Source organism: Centropristis striata, chromosome 8 (assembly GCF_030273125.1).
Source record: "Centropristis striata isolate RG_2023a ecotype Rhode Island chromosome 8, C.striata_1.0, whole genome shotgun sequence".
In the NCBI taxonomy this organism is placed as follows: domain Eukaryota; kingdom Metazoa; phylum Chordata; class Actinopteri; order Perciformes; family Serranidae; genus Centropristis; species Centropristis striata.
In genome coordinates this window covers 29,250,439-29,270,529 of record NC_081524.1, presented here as the reverse complement: position 1 = coordinate 29,270,529, position 20,091 = coordinate 29,250,439, and the positions used below count along the sequence as shown (strand labels likewise).

General features: G+C 39.6%; 1 protein-coding gene across 3 annotated transcripts in view; it reads right to left on the bottom strand.

The window, feature by feature from the left end:
* Positions 1-19,810, bottom strand: part of klhl32 (kelch-like family member 32) — a 34,991-nt gene extending 15,181 nt beyond the window's left edge. Inside the window, exons 1-4 of one of the 3 annotated variants that reach the window (XM_059339852.1) lie at positions 19,628-19,810; positions 18,029-18,150; positions 13,868-14,048; positions 6,302-6,409 (exon numbers count right to left, since the gene is read on the bottom strand). In XM_059339852.1, the coding sequence (XP_059195835.1) occupies positions 6,302-6,409; positions 13,868-14,048; positions 18,029-18,051 (312 nt within the window). In that variant the 5' untranslated portion in view covers positions 18,052-18,150; positions 19,628-19,810. Of the gene's footprint in view, positions 1-6,301; positions 6,410-13,867; positions 15,432-18,028; positions 18,151-19,627 lie in introns of those variants that run through there. The other 2 variants (XM_059339853.1, XM_059339851.1) reach the window with 2 other exon arrangements.
* Between the last annotated feature and the right edge of the window lie 281 nt (positions 19,811-20,091).

Below are 20,091 nucleotides of genomic sequence, written 5' to 3'. Positions count from 1 at the left end.
TTTGGGGATCCCCTTGACTTTTAATCTAGCACCATCATAAGGTCAACATTTAAATGTGTTTAGTAATATGGGGAGCATCGCAAACATTATACCTGCTTAAAGCACCAATATGCCCAAATATAGCCTCAAACAGCAGCTGGTATCGTTGTGGTCTGTCAGGCTTGTGAACGAAGAAGAGAAAAAAAGCAGGTGATTTGTTCCTGTTTGCTGGCACATTTTTTTGTGACTGTGATTTCTGGTTTAAGTTGTAATATTCACCTAGAGACTCCATTTAAAATCTGCAACTGTTTTGAAAGTGAATTAATCATTTCCATTTTTGCAAGCAAAACTGCATCACCTGATTCTGTCTTCTCAAATGTGAGAAGCTTTTCTTCATTTTGTTTTCAGACTCAGTCCTCTGTTAATTGTGGTTTCATTTTCATTGTGATATGATTGGAAGAGATTGATTAATAAAGTATTGAGAAGATATACACTTTATCTGTCATGAATAAATCACATTGTCACAATCATTTCAAGGAAAGAGGTAAAAAATATTTTATTCCAACGTTTTGAACACACCAACTTTTCCAGAGTTTAATTGAAAATTATGCAGTTTAATGTCTCAGTGTACTCTGAAATTAATGCACATTTGCAACATTTAAAATTCTTTATTGAGCATGATAGTGTTTTGAAAGTAAAAAAAAGATTCAAAATCACATTTTATGTTGGACTAAAGGACTAAAAAAAGACACAAAATGACAAAAAAAGACACCAAAAGACACAAAATTACCAAAAAAAGACACAAAATGATTCTGAAATGTACATTATTTTTCATTTTTGGTTAAGCTTACCTTTATTTATTTACATCTGGCAGTTCACCACTTACCTCTGTACCCTTTCAAGCTGTTCATTTGACTTGAACTGCTTGAATTTCAATAAAAAACTGGAAAAATTGGGGTGTTCTAAAACTTTTGACCGGTAGTGTATATATATATATATATATATATATATATATATATATATATATATATACATATATATATATATATATACATATATATACATATATATATATATATATACATATATATATGTATATATATATACACACACACACACACATATGAATCAATAATGATTCTTTGTCTACACCTGGTTTTTAAAATGTTTTTCGACGGTGCAATAGAGACAAGGAAAGTGAGACAGATTGCACAGCATAAGCATTGCTCCACCAATGTGCTTCATTCACCATTATCATCCTTCCAGCAACATAACATATTCCGGCAATTATTCCCGCACTGATTCTGCCAACATGCTTCCTGTTGAGCTGGCTGAACAGCAGCTGAAATGATCAGCTGAAAGCTTCCTTCTGTCTCTTCCATATTACCCACCCATATGCAGCATAAAGCTCTGTAATACAGCCAATTCATAGAGCTCGCCTCTGGGGAGCAGAGCCAAGTATTGTGTACTTTGTGGAGGGTAAACTGCCCTTTTCTGAGTCTGTTCCCAGCACACAAACAGAGCCGCATATTCTATTAATCACTGGAATAATAGCCCAATCAGACTATCAGACTTTGTGTTACCTCTCGCACACTGGACTCACCTACTCCAAATAAAATGTATTTTGGTTTTAAAGGGCAGGAACAAGCGTTTGATAATCCATTCAGCAGCACTGCCCTACATAGCCACAGAGCCGTGACTGCATCAGTAGTGAAAGTGTGAAAAATGACTTCATCATTCGTCTCCCTCGCCTCTCACCACTGCTCATACAGTAGTGGGCTGAATATTGTTATATAGCATTCATTTTTGCTAAAGCCTTCTCATTATTTATGATTTGTGAAAACAGGAAAGGCAGCTTCCGTTTTTCATCTCAACAGAACAAAAAACGAGTAGAACGTGCATGTTTGTCCATTTAACATAACTGATGTGAAAAACATTTTAGTAAACATTTGTGCTTAATGACATCCTCTGCTGCATATAAATACACACATTATTTGGCCACTTTAGCATTCATGTAAACAGTTCATTGGCAAGCATCCAGCTATTTGTTTATATGTTGCCTGGAACTAAAGCCTGAAACAATCCCAGCAAGTATTTCGCCCCTCTCTTCAATTACCTGCTCCTGCACATTTATCACAGTATGGCTTACTGCCAGGCATGGGCAGTGGGCCAGTTAACCACCAGCACAATCTATGGACTTTCACAAGCTTAACCCCTTTACACTGCGCCCCCTTTTATAGAGGCGGTTGGGGATGTGGGATCTTAAGGGGGAGATAGCAGGTCAACAGGAGATGCCACATAGAAGTGGTGTACATAATCTGACTGCTGGGAACCTGAAGATTTAGATGCAGCTGAACACTTAATGTCAAGTTGTTCTAGTCATAAATATGTAATTTTAAAAAATCAAGTAATTAATCAATAATGATTAGGTTATGAGGGCTTAGAACATTATGATATGAGAATATGAAGGCCATTCCCATACTCAATTATGTATCACCACAGAAACATCACAGAAAAATCCCTGCTGTGATTATGTATGAATAATTGTGATTATCCTAGAGGTCACAGCAGGTCATTTTATTCAGTAAAGTCAAGTTTCCTCACTTGGCCTCACTACACACATGAATAAAATTGGGCTCATTGAATTCTTAAAAGTCTCAGTTTTCAAGTCATGCCCAATTGAATCAATTCCAAGGCTGTTTTGGGACCCTAGTATACAGAAATTTGTACAACACATTTGTACTGATCATAAAAAATGCATGGTTTTTGCCTCAACCTGCAGGGATTATCATAAATTAGATTAGATTAGATTAGATTCAACTTTATTTTCATTGCACATGTCACAAGTACAAAGCAACGAAATGCAGATAGCATCTAACCAGATGTGCATTTAGGCAGTAATAGTGAATCATATTGCAGTATATAAAGGAATGAATTGTATAAAAATGCAATATAAAGTGGGCATCACTGTAAAGAGGAGACTTGTGAATACCCATATACCCAATTTTCACTCAGATGTCTTGAGGTCAGAGGTCAAGGGACCCTTTTGACCATGACAGTTTTTCGCTCACTAAAATTTTGACTAATTTTGGAGCATTATCTCGCCACCTTGGCGACAAGATATCATGGCTTCATGCTCAATAAGAACAGAAGGCAAATCAAATTTCTCTTTAATTAAGAGGAAAACACGGCTATTTCAAACATCACCGCTACTTTTATTAGACCAATACAAGTCAAGGTAAATGTGATCAAGAACAATAAACGCCCAATTATTATTTTTTCCTCTTTGACTCAATCGACACCCTGGCATTCAACAGCAGCAGCAGCAGCAATGAAATTCAACCCAAAATAATAGCTGTAATAACTGTTAGTGAAAACTCTTCATATCCTGCTCTCCTCTCCACTCCAGAGGCCCACTACAGTTAGAGCACTTCAACCTCACGCAGCAGGAGTCAGTTTTATAACACCGTTGCTGGTTCAGTGTGGGAGTATAGTGAGCTCTTGTGTAAACCGACATTTATTGCATTTGTTACTTGTGAGTTTTCACTCGGAGTAGAAGACAAAATAAAAAGGAGGTGCAGAATGGCAGAATATAGATGTCTTCTACACACGATCTGACCCATGTGGGCTCCCTTCACTCTTTGAGCTCACAAAATAGAAGATTTACGTTCTGAAAAATGTTGTGTCTGTGTGTAATAAATGTTCCAACAGTTGAATTGGTCAAGATATCCGCTTTGGTCTCCTCACTGTGTTACAAAACGACTTCCAGGCTGTGAGTATCCTGTGGCAGTATGTCTCCTCACTCACCCTGCTGGCCTATGACATGTGGCTGAAGGATTTTTTAGTAGGTCATTATTTACGGCGTGGGGATAAGCATATTGCCCTCATCTCATCTGCTATCATCTCCTCTGGGCAGACAGGGGCTGAGCCAGCCAAAGCAGGGCGGCTTGCAAGCCTGCTGTTGACCTACTTACACCGCCTAACCGACTCGCTTTTTGCTCATTTCCACAGTGGAAATAAAATTAGGAGTAATTACAAAGTTCCCGGCCTCTCAGTGGACGGCATAAGCCGACAGGCTGCATGTTGGACCGAGCGTCACTGCCATTAAAAAAGGTCAAGGACAGTTATTAGAAATGATCACACACTTATTCTTCATATTCATATTGATGGGGTGAGAAGGTAAGGACACTGACATCACTCACATGACCATCTCACTGCTTTAGTATGGAAATGTAATACTGTGCCTTCTTGAATTCTCATTAAAAGCCCAGAATAATGTCCAGCAGTTTGAGCACAGAGGACAGAGGAGGGGCTGCTTTATGGTAACATTTCATTCAGCACCTGCACAATCCTGTATAACACTGTTTCCAAAGGCATGCTGCCATACAGGCTTCTGGTGCTCAGATTAAACTGGTAATCTGCAAATGCCCTGTTTTGATTTATTTTGGTAACATATTTGGCAATGGTGAAAAGTAACTACTAATATTATAAGTGTAATTCTGAACTACTCACACTTGAGTTTTTCCATTTTGTTTTTACTACTTTATGCTTATATTCAACTGCATTTTATATGATGATGATGTTTGTCCCTGACGGCCACCGTAGTTATCAGTATATGTGAGGGACGGTCGTACTTATTTAGAAGTGAAGATCAGTAATGTAATGTGATAGCCAGGTCTCACTGCCAATACACAATGAACCCTTTGAATCCATGCCATGATTAGATGTTCCGAGCAACGAATTGAAGTAAATAGCAAAAAGATTTGGTATGGTGTGCAGGAGTGGAGGTGGATGGATCAAACAAACCTTAGACTTTGACCCAAGCAACCAGTGTTCATGTCTCGTGTGAAACCTAAAGTCAGAGTTGTTATTTAACATCAACATGCGTAACTGTGTCTAGTAGTTAAGTAAAGTTGTTCTTTTTTCCCTTACCTCAATCAAGTGGTTTTGTGGCCTAAACTTAACTGTTTCCTATGAACTAGGAAGTTTATTTTGAAAAGCCACAATGCATTGAATGGGCAGAAAACTGACACTAAAGGGTTTCTTGTGCGTCCATATCTGACAAGTTGGGAGTGAGAATTTGTGTTGATTTGCCCCACTGTATAATTGTTATTATAAGATATGTGAATAGCATATATGTTCAGTAATATTTGACCTGATTGTTACTATCATTTTGATATAGAAGTGCTAATTATACTTACAATGTAGAGGCTACTATTAGTTCGGCGTAACATGAGCGATAGCAATGGTAGTGCCATTGCTGACCCAGTTTTATATATATTTTTCTCCTTGTTTTATTAGGGATGAAGGCGTGTTGATCTCCTGCTACCAGCAGGGACGCTTATTCAGAGAAATTCAGGTCATACAGTCATGGAAAAAAATATTAGGCTACCCTTGTTTTCTTCAATTTCTTGTTCATTTTAATGCCTGGTACAACTAAAGGTACATTTGTTTGGACAATTATAACGATAACAACAAAAATAGCTCATAATAGTTTAATTTAAGAGCTGATATTAAGCCATTTTCCATGGTTTTCTTGATAATAATCAAAATCTTTTTTTTTCCATGACTGTATACAAGGACAGCAGCCCTAGATATGTGGCCCAGATATTTGTATGCCTCACATTATCAGCACATTTATGGACTCTAAAAACATTATGGTCATGAAAATTTCTATAAAACAACATCGATGTTTTCAAAAGAGACAAATATGAATAATCAATGTAACAAAACTTTTAAAAAGCATGACTGACTATTTTCCCTAAAAGCTTTAAAATCATGTGGATGCTACACTGACTTGAAATAGTAAGACTGGTGATTTTTTATTCTAACTCTGTACCCTGAACCTCTGTTTTTGCACTATGTAACAAAAACAAGGGTGGACTAATATTTTTTTCAATGAGTGTATTAGAAGGTCGGCAAATAGTGGCTAAACAGTGGCTATGGCTGTATAATACTATTGAAACCAGATAAACAATGATTCTGGCTGGAGCGGTTCATGCCATTTAGTTCTACATAGAAGTCTAAACGGATACAATGCAGGCATGATTAAGCAGCTTAAGCATCTGCTATTTGCTTCAATTATATTTGCACATTTATCTGTACTTACACTGATGTTAAAGTTTGCATCTAATGAATGCATGGTATCTATTTCTAATAGTCAGTACTTCCCATCTATCACCTCCAAATACAACAGTGTGGGAAGTCCTGTGATGTCTTTTCTCCTGTTTTCTGTCACCTAACTGACAAATGTTCCTTCAGGCGAGGCTGCATTCTGTGTCTGTTCAGCTGTTCAGCTGTGGTGGCTATTGTTCAGACTCACCTGTCCAGTGTAGGCGAAGTCCAAAGCATGCTTCAGTCCAACGCTGGTTACTCCTTGCAGAGTTACTTCATCTGCCTCACTCTCCACCATGCACAAGCTGAACATAGCCTGATGACACACAAACATAGAGGTTAGCTGAGGGAACACCACCACAGAGATATTTTATATTTTTATATATATGTTCTGTCTTTGGTTAAAAAAAGAAAATAGTCCACGGCACCCTGCAATAATAAAATGACCAATAATCTCAGCCACTTATGGTAATGTTCAATCCAGCTTTGTTCTCCACTCCTTCAATGTTGACTCTGTAGAGTGATCATATTATCTGTAAGTTGTTACAGCATTAACAAACTGGGAAATCGGTTTTGTCTGTGTGTGCGTGTGCTGACAAAACAGCATCATTGTTAATCAAAACCTGTCAGACGCAACATCCTAGAGACCTCCTAAATTGATTGGCCTGCCTTGGCCCCGGAGGTCAGCAGAAATAAATAGCACAATCAGTACTTTCTGTTATACAGCCTCTCTGTCTTTCTCTCCCTCTGTCACGTACGCACACACATGTGCACGCCACACTCCACGTGAAATCAAAGCAGCGGACGCAGCGTCTGCAGTCTGGCCCTGCTGAGCGTGAGTCCAGCTTGCTGCTTGCTAATCAAAGCTATTGACTGGTGTCACACCATGAGGGGATGACAGAGCCATTGATCAGCAGAGCGCAGTAGTGGAGGGGAAGAATGAGATGAGGGTCAACTGTGGCCACGATGAAGATCAGCTCTGTTCACTCAGTTATGAGGTACAACACAGTTTTAAAGCTTTTTTAAAGATTCACTGGGCTTGGTTGAGATCCAGTACCATCTCCCAGACACACTAGAAGACATACAGAATCAATTGACATGGTTGAACTCAAAACTCTTAATGGATGGGGAGACAGGAAACATTTCTGAGAAAGGGAATTGTATTTTTTTAGGGCCACGGGGCAATCGCACCGAGCACTGTATATTGTTATACTGTGGATTTATTGTTCTTCCTCTTCCGGACACAATTCTGTCGTGCTACTAGTCTATTCGAGTTGCAGGACAAATTATATATCAAAACGTGCAGTTTGATCGGTATCGGTGTGCTATTACTTTTCTCTGCGGAATACAAATTTTTCGTGACATAAGTCACGAAAAACTGCCCAAAACTTTGCATTGAAGTGAACGGGACGGCCGGAAAAAAATGAGCGAAAAAGAACAATAATTGGAGATTTTCAATCGTCTACTTCTCTGGTATAATTTCACCTAGAGACTCCATTTAAACTTTAAACATTAGACACAAGTCTTGTGTATCGGTGTATTAATCCACGTTTTGATAGGTCATATAGTTTTTTATCAATCCCTATTCAATGACCATGATCATTTTTGGAGAAATTCTGAAATTATAATGGGTGTGTATTGCATGGAATCTTCGTGTCACAGGGTGTGACATCATCGCCGGAGTGTAAAGGGAGAGAAAAAATTGCCCAAAAATAAATTTGAAAACTGCGCTCCAGGCCCCAAATTCCACTGTACAGAAATAATTTATACATAGAAACGTAGGAAAATTTGTCTTTTCACTCACAATCCTCTGGTAAAGCTGTCAGAGTTATAGTTTGAGTTATAGTTGGATGCACAGATGTGCCACCAACACACACCAACAGCCTCAGTGACATATTAAAAATGCAGGAAGATTTCTGTAGAAAAGCATGTTTAACAGTTTTTCAGATCGCTCTTAAAAAGCTATTTCTTTATTTTTCTTCACAAAAAACATATGTAGCTGTTCAGGAAGAACTCAGGACACTCAAAGTGAAGTCGGATCAATGATAGGTATTATGGTTTTGCCAAAAATGCTTTCTGTTCGAGGCCAGAAATTCCAGTCTGTCCACCTCTGGCTGCTGTCACTGTTCCGGTATACACGCACGCACACTCCTCCAGATACACATGCTTCACACACAAACACACACACACACACACACACACCAATTTTGAGGTTAAAGGGCATAGGTTGCTGTATAAATAAATAAATACTTGAAATACTTGCTTGTTGTTGGTGTGCTCCTTGTATATAATACAGTATCATAACATTACTAGTATTAATTGTTTGAAATCTCTGAAGAATCTCATCATAGTGTACACACACCGGCAGTAGCCCCTGTGGCCCTTTCAGAATTTGCCCATAGGAAATTTTCTAGTTTTATATATTATACTTGATAGTGCAAGTCATTTCCTATTCATGCTGGCAATTTTGCTGTATGTACGGTCATATATGCAATATTTTTACGTTTAATCTGTTGCTTAATTGAAAACTTTTTAAAGCTTTTTTAAAAATGGATACAGTCAGAAAGTATGTGCACATATTACAAGGCATCCGATTAGATTAATAAAATAATTTATCATTGCTAGAGCCTAGCTGATTTTCGGTCTGCCGGTTTTATCAGCCAATATTTGGGAAGATGAATATAATATCCTAATACCTTAGACTATTACCTCTACTTATAAACAACTTAACACGTTTAACATGGAACAATCATCATCATGCAATATCTACTTTAAACTTATATATTTTTTCAACATTATGTTTGGGTTTCTGGATGAAAATTATTGCTAGATAATAAATACAATTATTCTGTTGGACAAATCTTTAATATTCAAAGCCTATTCTTGAGGTCATCTGAATCTAAATTTCCTAAAAATGCATTTTGAAGCCAGTATATTTTGGAAAAATATGTTGCTCCAGGATTAAATAAAAACTCTAAATGTGTCATATGTATATTCAGATTCCTAAGTGTATGTTTTTGAATTACTGAAGGGATCCTATTCATTTTTTATTTTGTCTGATTATTTTATCTACAGACCTATTTTTCCTGTTGGCCAATTATGTATTTTATTATTCATTATTATCTCTTTTTTGTTATAGTTATATTGCCATGTCATCATATTGTTCTGTGTACTATTTTGCTTTTATTAAAAATGAAAAGGTTATGAAGCTTTTAAGATTATGGCTTATATTTTTCTACTGGATTGTAACAGTACGATAGTAAGACACAATAAATTGCTTTTGAAAAGTAAATCCAGCTGCTGTAGACAATTTCTTTCTGCACACTTTCCTTGCCTCAGGATAGTGATCTAGCTAACTTGCAATTTCACATATCTTTTTAATCACAGTAGCAGTTTGTAGCGCAGTCACTCCGCACTATCTCTACTCAGAGACTGGTGTGTAACATCATTTGAAGCATGGAAGGCCCTCAGGCTGGCCAGTCAGCGTAGCGTCTCTTTCTGTCACAAAAACGACATGCAAGCTTCCCAAAACTCATCCGGTCCTCCCTGATTCATAGCACCCATGATCTTTAACCAGGCACCCCCACCTCTGGCGAATGGCCCCTCTGTATTGTGGGGGTGAAGTGTGAGACAGGGTCGACCTTAGGCCACGCTGAGTTTTAACTAAAGCCTGCGCATTTTTCCTCAGAGCTCGGCCTTGTTGATTCACCACTGCGCTAATTAAAAATACACTGGTCCACTGAGCACAAGAAGACCTGTGGCTAAACCTGGGGTGTGGTGGTGGCTAAGTTGTGGTCAGTGTGTACATAAGTGTGAATCAGGCAGAAAGTAAAAAAGACAGTATATGTGATTGAGAAATTGCTTATGCATGTTTGTTTCTGTGTTAGTGTGTGTGCACAGAGAGATTAACAGAGGGCACCCTGAGAGTATTCACAGAGCTGGTCGCCTCCAGCATGAATGCTCCTGACCTTGGTGGAGGAGCAGAGGGCTGATGACGGATGGCTCCTCTGACTTGGGATATAGATCGAGCGCAGAGACACATTGAGCCGCACTCACTGCAGTCCTTTCACATGATGCTGCAGTGGGGATGCAGCGCTGCAGTTAGCCTGACCTGCCAGCTCGATTTATGTGTGTCCGCCTGTTGTGATCATAACAGAGAGGGCTTGTAACTCCCTAACACACCCTGTGAAATATTATAACATTCAGTGAGGTTGCTTTCTTGTCTGAGAGAAATATAACTCTTTCTCTGAGGGCCTGTGGCTATATTTACAGGCAGGTATGTCAAATAAATCCTGATATCGCTGTTTTTTTAAAGATCGCTGCCGATATCAGTGGTTTCTGAATGAAGCTGCTTACAGTATTTGTCCAAGTTTATAAGGGTTCAGGGTGTATTTTGTGTGTGGATGGATCAAAATGTTGCATTTTCCATGTTCTTCATGGCTTTACTAATTCAGGCTAAATGTTGTTATCAGGCTGAAATTATCCTGTTCTCATCCAGTTAACATGGTTTGAGTGCTGATCATATTATATGATGATATGACATTTGTGTTCAGCACTGTGAGTGGTGTCAGTAGTTGTGTTTGATACTGTGCTCCATAATGTTACCACAGATCCCACACTTTGTTGTTGCTATATGACTAGTTACTACAAGTGAATTAAGTTAAATTGTAAGTGATGTGGGTAATTAGTGTTTTCAGTTGTAAAGTTGATGAGAAGCCTGGTGTTAGTGGACTTCATGTTTGTTCTGTGTTCTTCATAAAAAAAATAAAAAAAATCCATCCATCAGCTTTAAAATATTCTACTTCTGAAATGAAACTTGGAACTCTATTGTAAAGTACATAATTGTACGTCTCAATTGTATGGCTAAAGTGTTTTAATTAAAGTATATGCACGTATTAACTTGCACTTATCTAGGTATTTATGATAGAACTACATCTATACATTTGAGTATTTACATGACAAATACCCAACATATTGTAAAAGCTAAATAACATGTTTCCTGGTTCCATTAATGAGATTTTTTAACATTCAACATTTTTCATTAAAGAGTAAAATGTTGAATGGCTTTAAGAGAAGGAGTCACTTGAGTTAATGTGTGGGGTTCACCCTGGGAAGTCTAGGTCATGACTGAGCCAAATAAGTCTGCACTTTTGTAGGTTTAAGCTGAAGGATGTATTATGATGACAGCTCCGTAACTTTTTTTAGGCCAACTTTGTAGAGCGTAAAAATCCAGACTTGTGTCAAATTATCAACAATCACATGAACTAATTCAGTTCCATGTAAGGAAAACAGGGCCCTGTTTTTATAGGCAACATGTGTATTCGTGACTGTTTCTACATTATAGAATATACAGGGGGATGTATATGTATATACGATGGAAACAGGTGTCTATGTTTAAAGAACTCACATTAAAGTAAAAACTGTCATGTGTCTTTGAAAAAACACATTCTTTGTAAGATAATCAGGAGCATTCTATGACAAAATGGCATGCTTATTCTACATAATCAATGAAAAACAATCTATTGAAATGAATTTCTTGGTATTTTTGTCAACCAGAAGACTGGTGTTCATGCCCAATTGTTGGAAGTTACAGTATGTCCCAAAGTAGTGTTTTTAAGCCTTACTCTGTTCTCTTCCCCTTATCATAATATAGTGGTTTGTGGTTTTGTTCCCTTACCACATAGAGTACAACAGTGTTGGTCACATGTCAACTTTGTGCTGTAGACACGTGTTGTAAACAGTGCTGGAGACGTGTCACATTTGGCAGGATATCATACCAATCACAAAATTAGTTAATTTGGGTGGTTACTAGCCTGCAGATGGTTCAGAACATGGTGGCTCGTCTGGTCTTCAACATCATATGAATCCCTTCATGAGAATAAATGTGTGTGTACTGAATTACTAGTAACCAGCGTGCACTAGGGCCTATCATGAGAGTGCAAACTGGGGACCCTCATAAAAACCTTACACCATGAGAATAGAGATAAAATTTGCAAAACCAAGGGATCTGTTATCCTGCATGTCTACTGGTGTTGCTCTGGCCCACCTTTGTTTTAAAAGAAAACAAGTGGCCATGATTATTTTAGATATGATTTTGTATATCCAAATATCTGGAAGGAAAATTTGGGATGGGGCATTAAATGTACTGCATGTCTTTCCATTGTACACCAAATTTGATTCTCAATTGGACGATCAGCTACAAGCCATATGTTTGAAAATACTGTACAGTCCATTTTAAAATAACATTGTCCTCATAAAGTGCTTAAAGCTAGTTCTGTGTAGTGCAGGTTGTACATGCAGCATGAAATTTTTCTTTGAGACAATAACAGCTTTTGATATGAATTCTGTCCCGACTGCAGGGTTAGCACAAAATATTTCTGTATGTGTGTGTGTGTGTTTATGTGTGTGGGCGCTCTCGCTGAGGGTGGTGTGTGATGCTGGTGAGACTGATTTGGCCAAAACTCCCCAAGCCGTCCAGACGTCTTAGTAATGTGACAGCATTGGAAGAGGCAGGTGACACATTCAGGACAAGTCTCAGGTAAACAACTCACGCTTGGTCAGGTATTTCATTACCATCAGTCATGTCCACTGGGCTAGATAATGTGTTATAATCACTGTGTGTGTGAGTGTGAAAGAAAGAGACAGAGAGAGAGAGAGAACACAGTCGCTATTCACGACACAAGGCACCTTCATCTCCTCAGTAAATGAGCTAAATGAAACCCAGCAGTGGAGTCAGATGACAAACTGATGATAATGTTGTTAAGTCCCTTCAGAGGAGCAGGGAAGCCGAGTGAGTTTTCTTGCTTACTGTAGCAGGCTGATCTAATAATCCGGGTGCTGGAACAACAGTGCTGTTCGGCTCAACTGGGACTTGAAAGAACAGCGTTCAAAAACGGAGCCGAACAACAAAAGGAGAACAAAAGCGAAGAGGACGAACAAAAGGAGGAGAGGAGTGTGACTCGCCCACCCTCAACTCTGCAGAGAGAAGTAAAAATAACCTAAACACACACAAACACAGGAAGAGTAATCCCTGGGCAACTTGGACATATTTAATCTGCCTCTCATTTTCAAGAGGGATTAATTTCTACTTCCCGATCTGCTCAGTGTCCCTAAATCAAATCTCATCTGTGCACTTTTCCCTGTGCGGCACATCTCAGCGAATCTCCTGTCTGGCTGTCTGACAGCCGGAGTCTACCTACAGCTACCTCTGGGGCTTAACTTGAACCAGACTGAAGCCTCGGCTGGAGACCAGCAAACACTAGGGTCCATTCAGGTGGGATGTTGAGGGATCTTCTGCTATAGCACTTTTAATCTTGACTAAAGTTCTAATTTGAACCATCTGTACAACCATACCTGACCATTTTCAATTTTGTCTAAAATTAAGTTTTAAAATGGCTTTCTCTCTTGGCAGCATGGCAGAGCCCCTGAAACAGCATTTAGACCATTATTAGCCCTCCATTAATAATCTATGCTAATGGATTTAGTGGGGTAGGACAGGTTTTGTGGCAATTTAACCGCCCTGAAGACATCTTACTGCCACCTCTATCGCATCAGCAGCTGGCCACACTGCGTGGCTGATGCCTGCTTTTTATGGGATGGCAAACATCAGCTTGATTAGCGCCCAATCCTATAAATCAGTCTTATCATTGCACATACAACACAAAGGAAGTGTGCGTTCAATCACAAACCCACATATTATTTCTGTTCTGCTACAAACGCCTATTTGTAAAACTTATATTCAATTCCAGGGTGTGTGATATTGTCCAGGACTCACCCTGAAGTAATCGCTGCACGCTGCTAGGACGGCTTTGTGGGCGTGGAACTTCTGCTCACCGGCGACCAGGGTGACGTCACACAGCAGGCCATCTTTCCTCTGCTGGTTGAGGGCAGAGAGCACCAAGTCCTGGTGGGACTTTGACTGACAGAGCCTCTGTCCTGTCAGCATCTCCCTACTGCTACACACATACACAAACACACACATATATGTTGTTAAAATGGGGTTGGACTTATAGATGAGTCAACACTTTATTTTTTATTAGTTACTACTTATCCTATTTTACAACAACTACTATCACTACTATAACCCGGTTCCAAAATCGTTGCGAGGGGATAATGTGAAAAATGTAATAAAAACACAATGCAATGATAATGCAAATCCTTTGCGACGTACATTCAATTAAATACAGTACAAAGACAATATATATCATGTTCAAACCGGGGAAATTGTTTTTAGTAAATATGTACACTCTCTCTAAATTTGATGTGTTCTATAATTATTTGTATATTCCAGTGTCCCAACTTTTTTGGAATCAGGGTGTACTACTAAAGAACACACTTGTGCCTATTAAACATATGGTGCTAACACAATAGCCTCAAATGGGCACTATTGGTTATCTGCCAAACACCAGCATTAGCATCGTCGTTATGAGCATGTTGATATACTAGCATTAGCATCTAGCTTCCACTGGGTGAGTCCAAGTAAGTCAGCCTAACAGAGCTGCTAGCTCTACACGAGTCTTGTTAAGATTTGAAGACTTCATTGTAACTCTTATATTTTTATGACAGAGTAGTCTTTCTCAAACAGAGTTGTACCTAATGCTAGCATCACATATGGGGAACAGTAGGTAGGAGAAGGTTAATACAAGTCATTTTTAGCTGCAACCAGCAGCTTTATAGGTCGCTCTGCTGGATTCACAGACTTGCACAAGATTTTGTGTAGAGGTTGGTCATGAGCCAAAGACAGCTGATTAACAGTCCATGCCAACTGGCAAAAACAGGTTGTGACAGTTCGAGTGGCCTGTAACAAAAAGGCGGATTGCCAAAGTCATGAAACATTTGCCATAGACCCTTGACTCTACACTGAGCAGAGAGCTCCTGTTTTAATGGTGGAGTTAGCTCTCTCCTTATGCTTAGTTACACCCCTGTTGTAATTTACTGACTGTTTGTTTTAGGCAATTGTGGGAGTCATCACTGGACTGGTCATTTCGCCTCCTTTACCCCTAACTCACAAACTGTTTGCCATATACTTTAGCTATGGGTTATAACTCAAATCAAGAGTTAGTGTGCTTGTGTGTGTCTATGTGTGAATATGCATGCACAGGTGGATGCACATTTGTTTATTCCTATGTAGGCTACAAGGTGTTTAATTCAGTTAAATCAAATTCAGTGTAGAGAAGTGAGACTTTCCTAATTACACAAAATTCTTTATTAATGTCAATTAATATGTCCCCACAGGTACAAAGAGCACTTTTTGCCCATTAGCATGTCTCATAGTTCTCAAGTCAGATTCTGGATGGTGGATGAGACAAATACAGAACTGACTGACTGATTGACTGACTGACTGACTGACTGTTTTCCTGTTTTCGATCCCATCCTCAGTCCCTCTCAGCTTTCACCCATCCATCACCAGCACAGCACTCCGTCCATCCAAATCCATCTCTGTCCACTTACAGTTGCAGCCGTCACTCTAAATGCTGCTGTCTGCCAGGGGGCTTGCTCTGTCACCTTCATGGCAATGGCGTGTAAGACAGAGGAAATAATGGGTGTGTGTGTGTGTGTGTGTGTGTGTGTGTGTGTGTGCGTGCGTGTGTGTGTGTGTGTGTGTGTGTGTGTGTGTGTGTGTGTGTGCCCGCTACGGGCCAGAGGTAGGATGAATGATGAGTCAGGCTGTTTGTTGGCTGGTTAGAGTCGGCCAGAGGGAAGAGCCCAGGGAGAAAGGCACAAAATTGCCGTGCTGGATAAGACGGTGGGAAAATTACAGGATTTAGCGAACTCAAAGAGAGAGAAGCTGTATGCGGGATTTGAAGAAGAATGGAAGCCTTTGATGTCTTTGATGATAATGAATACATGAAAATACAAAGATCAAAATGTCATTTTATAACTTTCATAAGTTTAAAGCTGTAGACTATGATATATCATGCGTAATTAAAGGGCTACTCCAGTGATTTAGTCATGCACTTGACTTGACTTGAAAACTGGTTGATTCACAAGGGACAGATTTTTTTCTAAAGAAATGGTCAAAATTGAAGCAGCAGCAGCAGCTGCTAAGATTTCCCATAATGCCAACAATAGCATCTCTTTACTATCGCTCCTTGCATGCAACTATTTTGTACCACAGGATTTTTAGTTAAATAACTGTGGTGTCCAAGCTCAAGCCAATATCATTATTTTTTCTCAGTTTTTATCCTCCGGGGCCACAGAAACTATCATACAACTATTTTCACAGGCTGAATAGAAAAAAATTGGTGGAGTTCTGTTTTCAAGCCACAGTGTACAGCATTTTCAATAGCTCCACTGTTGTCCAGAAACTTTTAGAAACACATAAATACAGTCATGGAAAAAATTAAATTGTGTGGAGTTTGCATGTTCTCCTCGTGTACTCCGGCTTCCTCCCACAGTCCCAAAAAATGCACTTAGGTTTAATTGGTGACTCTAAATTGCCCGTAGGTGTGAATGAGAGCGTGATTTTCTGTCTCTATGTGTCAGCCCTGCGATAGTCTGGCGACCTGTCCAGGGTGTACCCCGCCTCTCGCCCAGTGACAGCTGGGATCGGCTCCAGCCCCCCGCAACCCCACTACGGATAAGCGGTTAACGTTAATGGATGGATGGACAAAATCATTATGAAGAAAACCATGGAAAATGGCTAGATATCAGGTCTTAAATTAAACTCTTATGAGCTATTTTTGTTGTTATCATTATATTTGTCCAAACAAATGTACCTTTAGTTGTACCAGGCATTAAAATGAACAAGAAATTGAAGAAAACAAGGGTGGTCTTATCATTATTTCCACGACTGTAAGTCACACTATTGCACTGCGTAACATGTTTTGTCATCACAAAGAACCTGGACTATATATCTGTGAGTTACAAGGGGTCAGAAGATTTCTGTAAATTTCTCAAGGGAATTTAAGCTTGAAAATGTTTGCAGAATTTCAATTCAAAAAGCATAGGCCATATTGGGTGTATTTATATTACTGGAGTGAATATTTTTGAGGCTATTCCAAGTAACCAACAGATAGTAGCCTGAAGCAAAGAATCTTCACTTTCTGCTAGTTTTTGCTAGCTAGCTGACAACATGTTGCTCGTAGCTCGTAGCTTGAGCGGGTATGATAATTGAGAAGTTGAAATTATTCTATTCACAATCATTCTTCATTGTTAAACATTTAATTTATAAAATTACTTATTTACTTTAATACCTAGGTTTGCACACAGCCTACATTGTTGGCTTAAATTTCCCAATTAATTGACTTGCTAGCTGACTAACTCAACACGGCCCCTTTCACACTGTATGACGAATTAATGGATTTATTTGAAAGATATATTGATATATTGTCTGTTTATTAAATGGTAAAGAGTTAGTTTTACAGCCATAGCAACATTGTTCCAATTTATTCCTGTTATTTCCTGTAAATATTCATAAATTCCCTGTGAATGTTTTAGCTTTGAATATTCCTGATATTTTGCTACCATATTCGTGACCAATTTTTAAAGGTTTACATCAGTAGTAGGTCCATTCAGTAGGAATGAATGGGCTTTAGACAGGCTGCATTGACAGTTCTTGGGAAAGGACTAACACATTGTCAGGTTTGACAGGTTTATAGAACATAGAGCCTTCTCCTTTATGTGGGTTTACCCTTGTCTGTCCTCCATTACGTCCAAACATTAAGTTGGATAAAAACAGAAAGCCAGAAGACCATTCACTCTGGGAACACCTTTATTGAGCAAAATATTGATCTTACATAGCTCTCCCTCAGGTCGGTGTCAAGAATAGGGCTTTCGGTATCATTAACAAATGGCTCTTTGTCTACTTTGCTGAAATAGTGGTTAATTTCTCTGCATGATGTACACGACCTGCAACTTAAGGAATATTTATCTTTGTGCCATGATACTTGGGCATGCATGTATAAAGTATGGATGGATGGACCAGGCCACTTACCTGAGGCTGGGTTCAGAAGGCATGCCCCTAGAGAAAGGAAGAGGAGATGATGGTGGAGGTGGAGGGGAGGTGCTATGTGGCTCCTGAGGACTGTAGTCTCCTCACTGGGAACATACATCAGCCTGATAGGACAGAACAGCACGTCAGCTTTACTCAGTCCATCCAGTCGACCCAGCCGCACTGTGACAACCTCCTCTGCGATGTGTGAAGGGATGCAACCGCGTGTCAGGTCTAATACTGACTCGTCCCTCCTCTCAGCTGCCTTGACTTTGACAATTCTTATAGCTGTTCTTTCAAGGCCTTTTCATGTACCAGACTGTGGCTGTGACAGCCACAGGCAGATGGACTTCAGAGAAGGGAATAAACAAGCTCAGCACTTCTCAAAACAAGCTGGGAGTCCAAATTACACCAAGTCCCTCTGGTGTAGCTACAACCTTGACATAATGTGCTACACACCTGAATCTGATATCCCAGAGTCTCTTGTGAGATAATGCCCAGAAGAGGGAAACAGAGGTCAGCACAAATGCACGGAAATCCAAGCTGCTCTGGATACAATTATTGCAATACTAGTCAGTCACTGTACAATAAGTCATCCCTGGTCCTCTAGTATGGCTATTTTACAAGAGTGTGCCTGTGTATGAATGCGGTTCACCTTAAGTGTATAAGCATGGCTGTGTGTACAACTGGCTGCTCTTGAGTGTCTTCCTCAGCGAGATGTAGTTATCGATTTTCTCATGAGTGACCTTCAGACACATGGCCACAGGCAACTGCTACTGACTGATGAAGGAGAGAAGGAGCTTTTTGTCCTGACTCCAACCCCAAAACAGGCCAACAAATTTCATAGCTTTAGCCTACCTAAATAAGTGTGGTTCTTATAAAGAATGAATATCAGGCACATTTACTTGAAATCAAATTTGAAAATCACACCACATGTGCAAATCAGGACCAATATTCCATATCTCTCTCTTTTTGATGATGTCTATCTTTATCTCCATATAGGCAGCTTATTAAGTTTTGATTGCAAATTACATTATGTTCATCAACATATCCAATACCTTGTTTTTTCTCATTCTTAATTGATACTTAATGAGTAAATGACATCATTTTGGCCTCAGAAAAGATTAAACATATCCGGAAGGTGGTTATATTTAGGATCTGATAATCACAACAAGTAGGCCATTGTTCCATGCAAAACACTGTAATCTCCTGACTGAAAACGACCACAGTGTTAAATGTTGTCTTTTACGCACAAGAGGCAATTAGGATTTACCCACGAACAGCGCACAATGAACTGGATTGGGGGAGAAGAAGGAAGGTTTGGGTTGCCAGAGGAGCAGGCACCATTAATACATTAACTGTCACTTTCCAAAAGCTCCCAGCTGTCAAAAGGTCTCCTAGCAACAGGCCAGCGCCTCGGTCCACAAACTATGGGGACGGAGAACAACCCCCTCCGAAAATGAGCAGAATAATCCTGTTGCATCCATCACATGGCGCACTCAGACAATCCAAGCCAAATTCTATACAGCAACCTTGCGGCTTGGCAGGAATTTACTGTATTCTGCTCCCTCTGGTTTCAATATGCCACAGGCTTATACGCACCTCATATGAATGTGTTATGATTCAGTCCCGTCCCATCTGGCGGCGCCTCCGTTACAAATGTCATTTAATGTCCGAGCTTGGTCTCTTGTACATCCGCGACGAGAGGAAAGAAAGGCGCAGCGGCGAGCAGATGCGCTCAGTTATCGCGGACACTTTATTGGTTACACTGTAGCACCTAAATTGTTACATTATAACCCCGCCTCTACACGGCGGTCACATGAATATGGACATACAGGGGATACAGCGCCTCCAGATGGACAATTGGGACACGGCAAATTGTGTGAATGCCAGTAGGCCTATGTTTACTGTAGCCTACACTATAGGCGCCTGTAGGGACACCAGGGGTCCTCGTAGGATTTCTACAGGGTGTACAGTAAGACAACGGTCTGATTAATAGTAGCGATCTGTAATATAACAACGAGCTACTCGACTTGGACTGTCTAATATAAGAATACAAACCTATA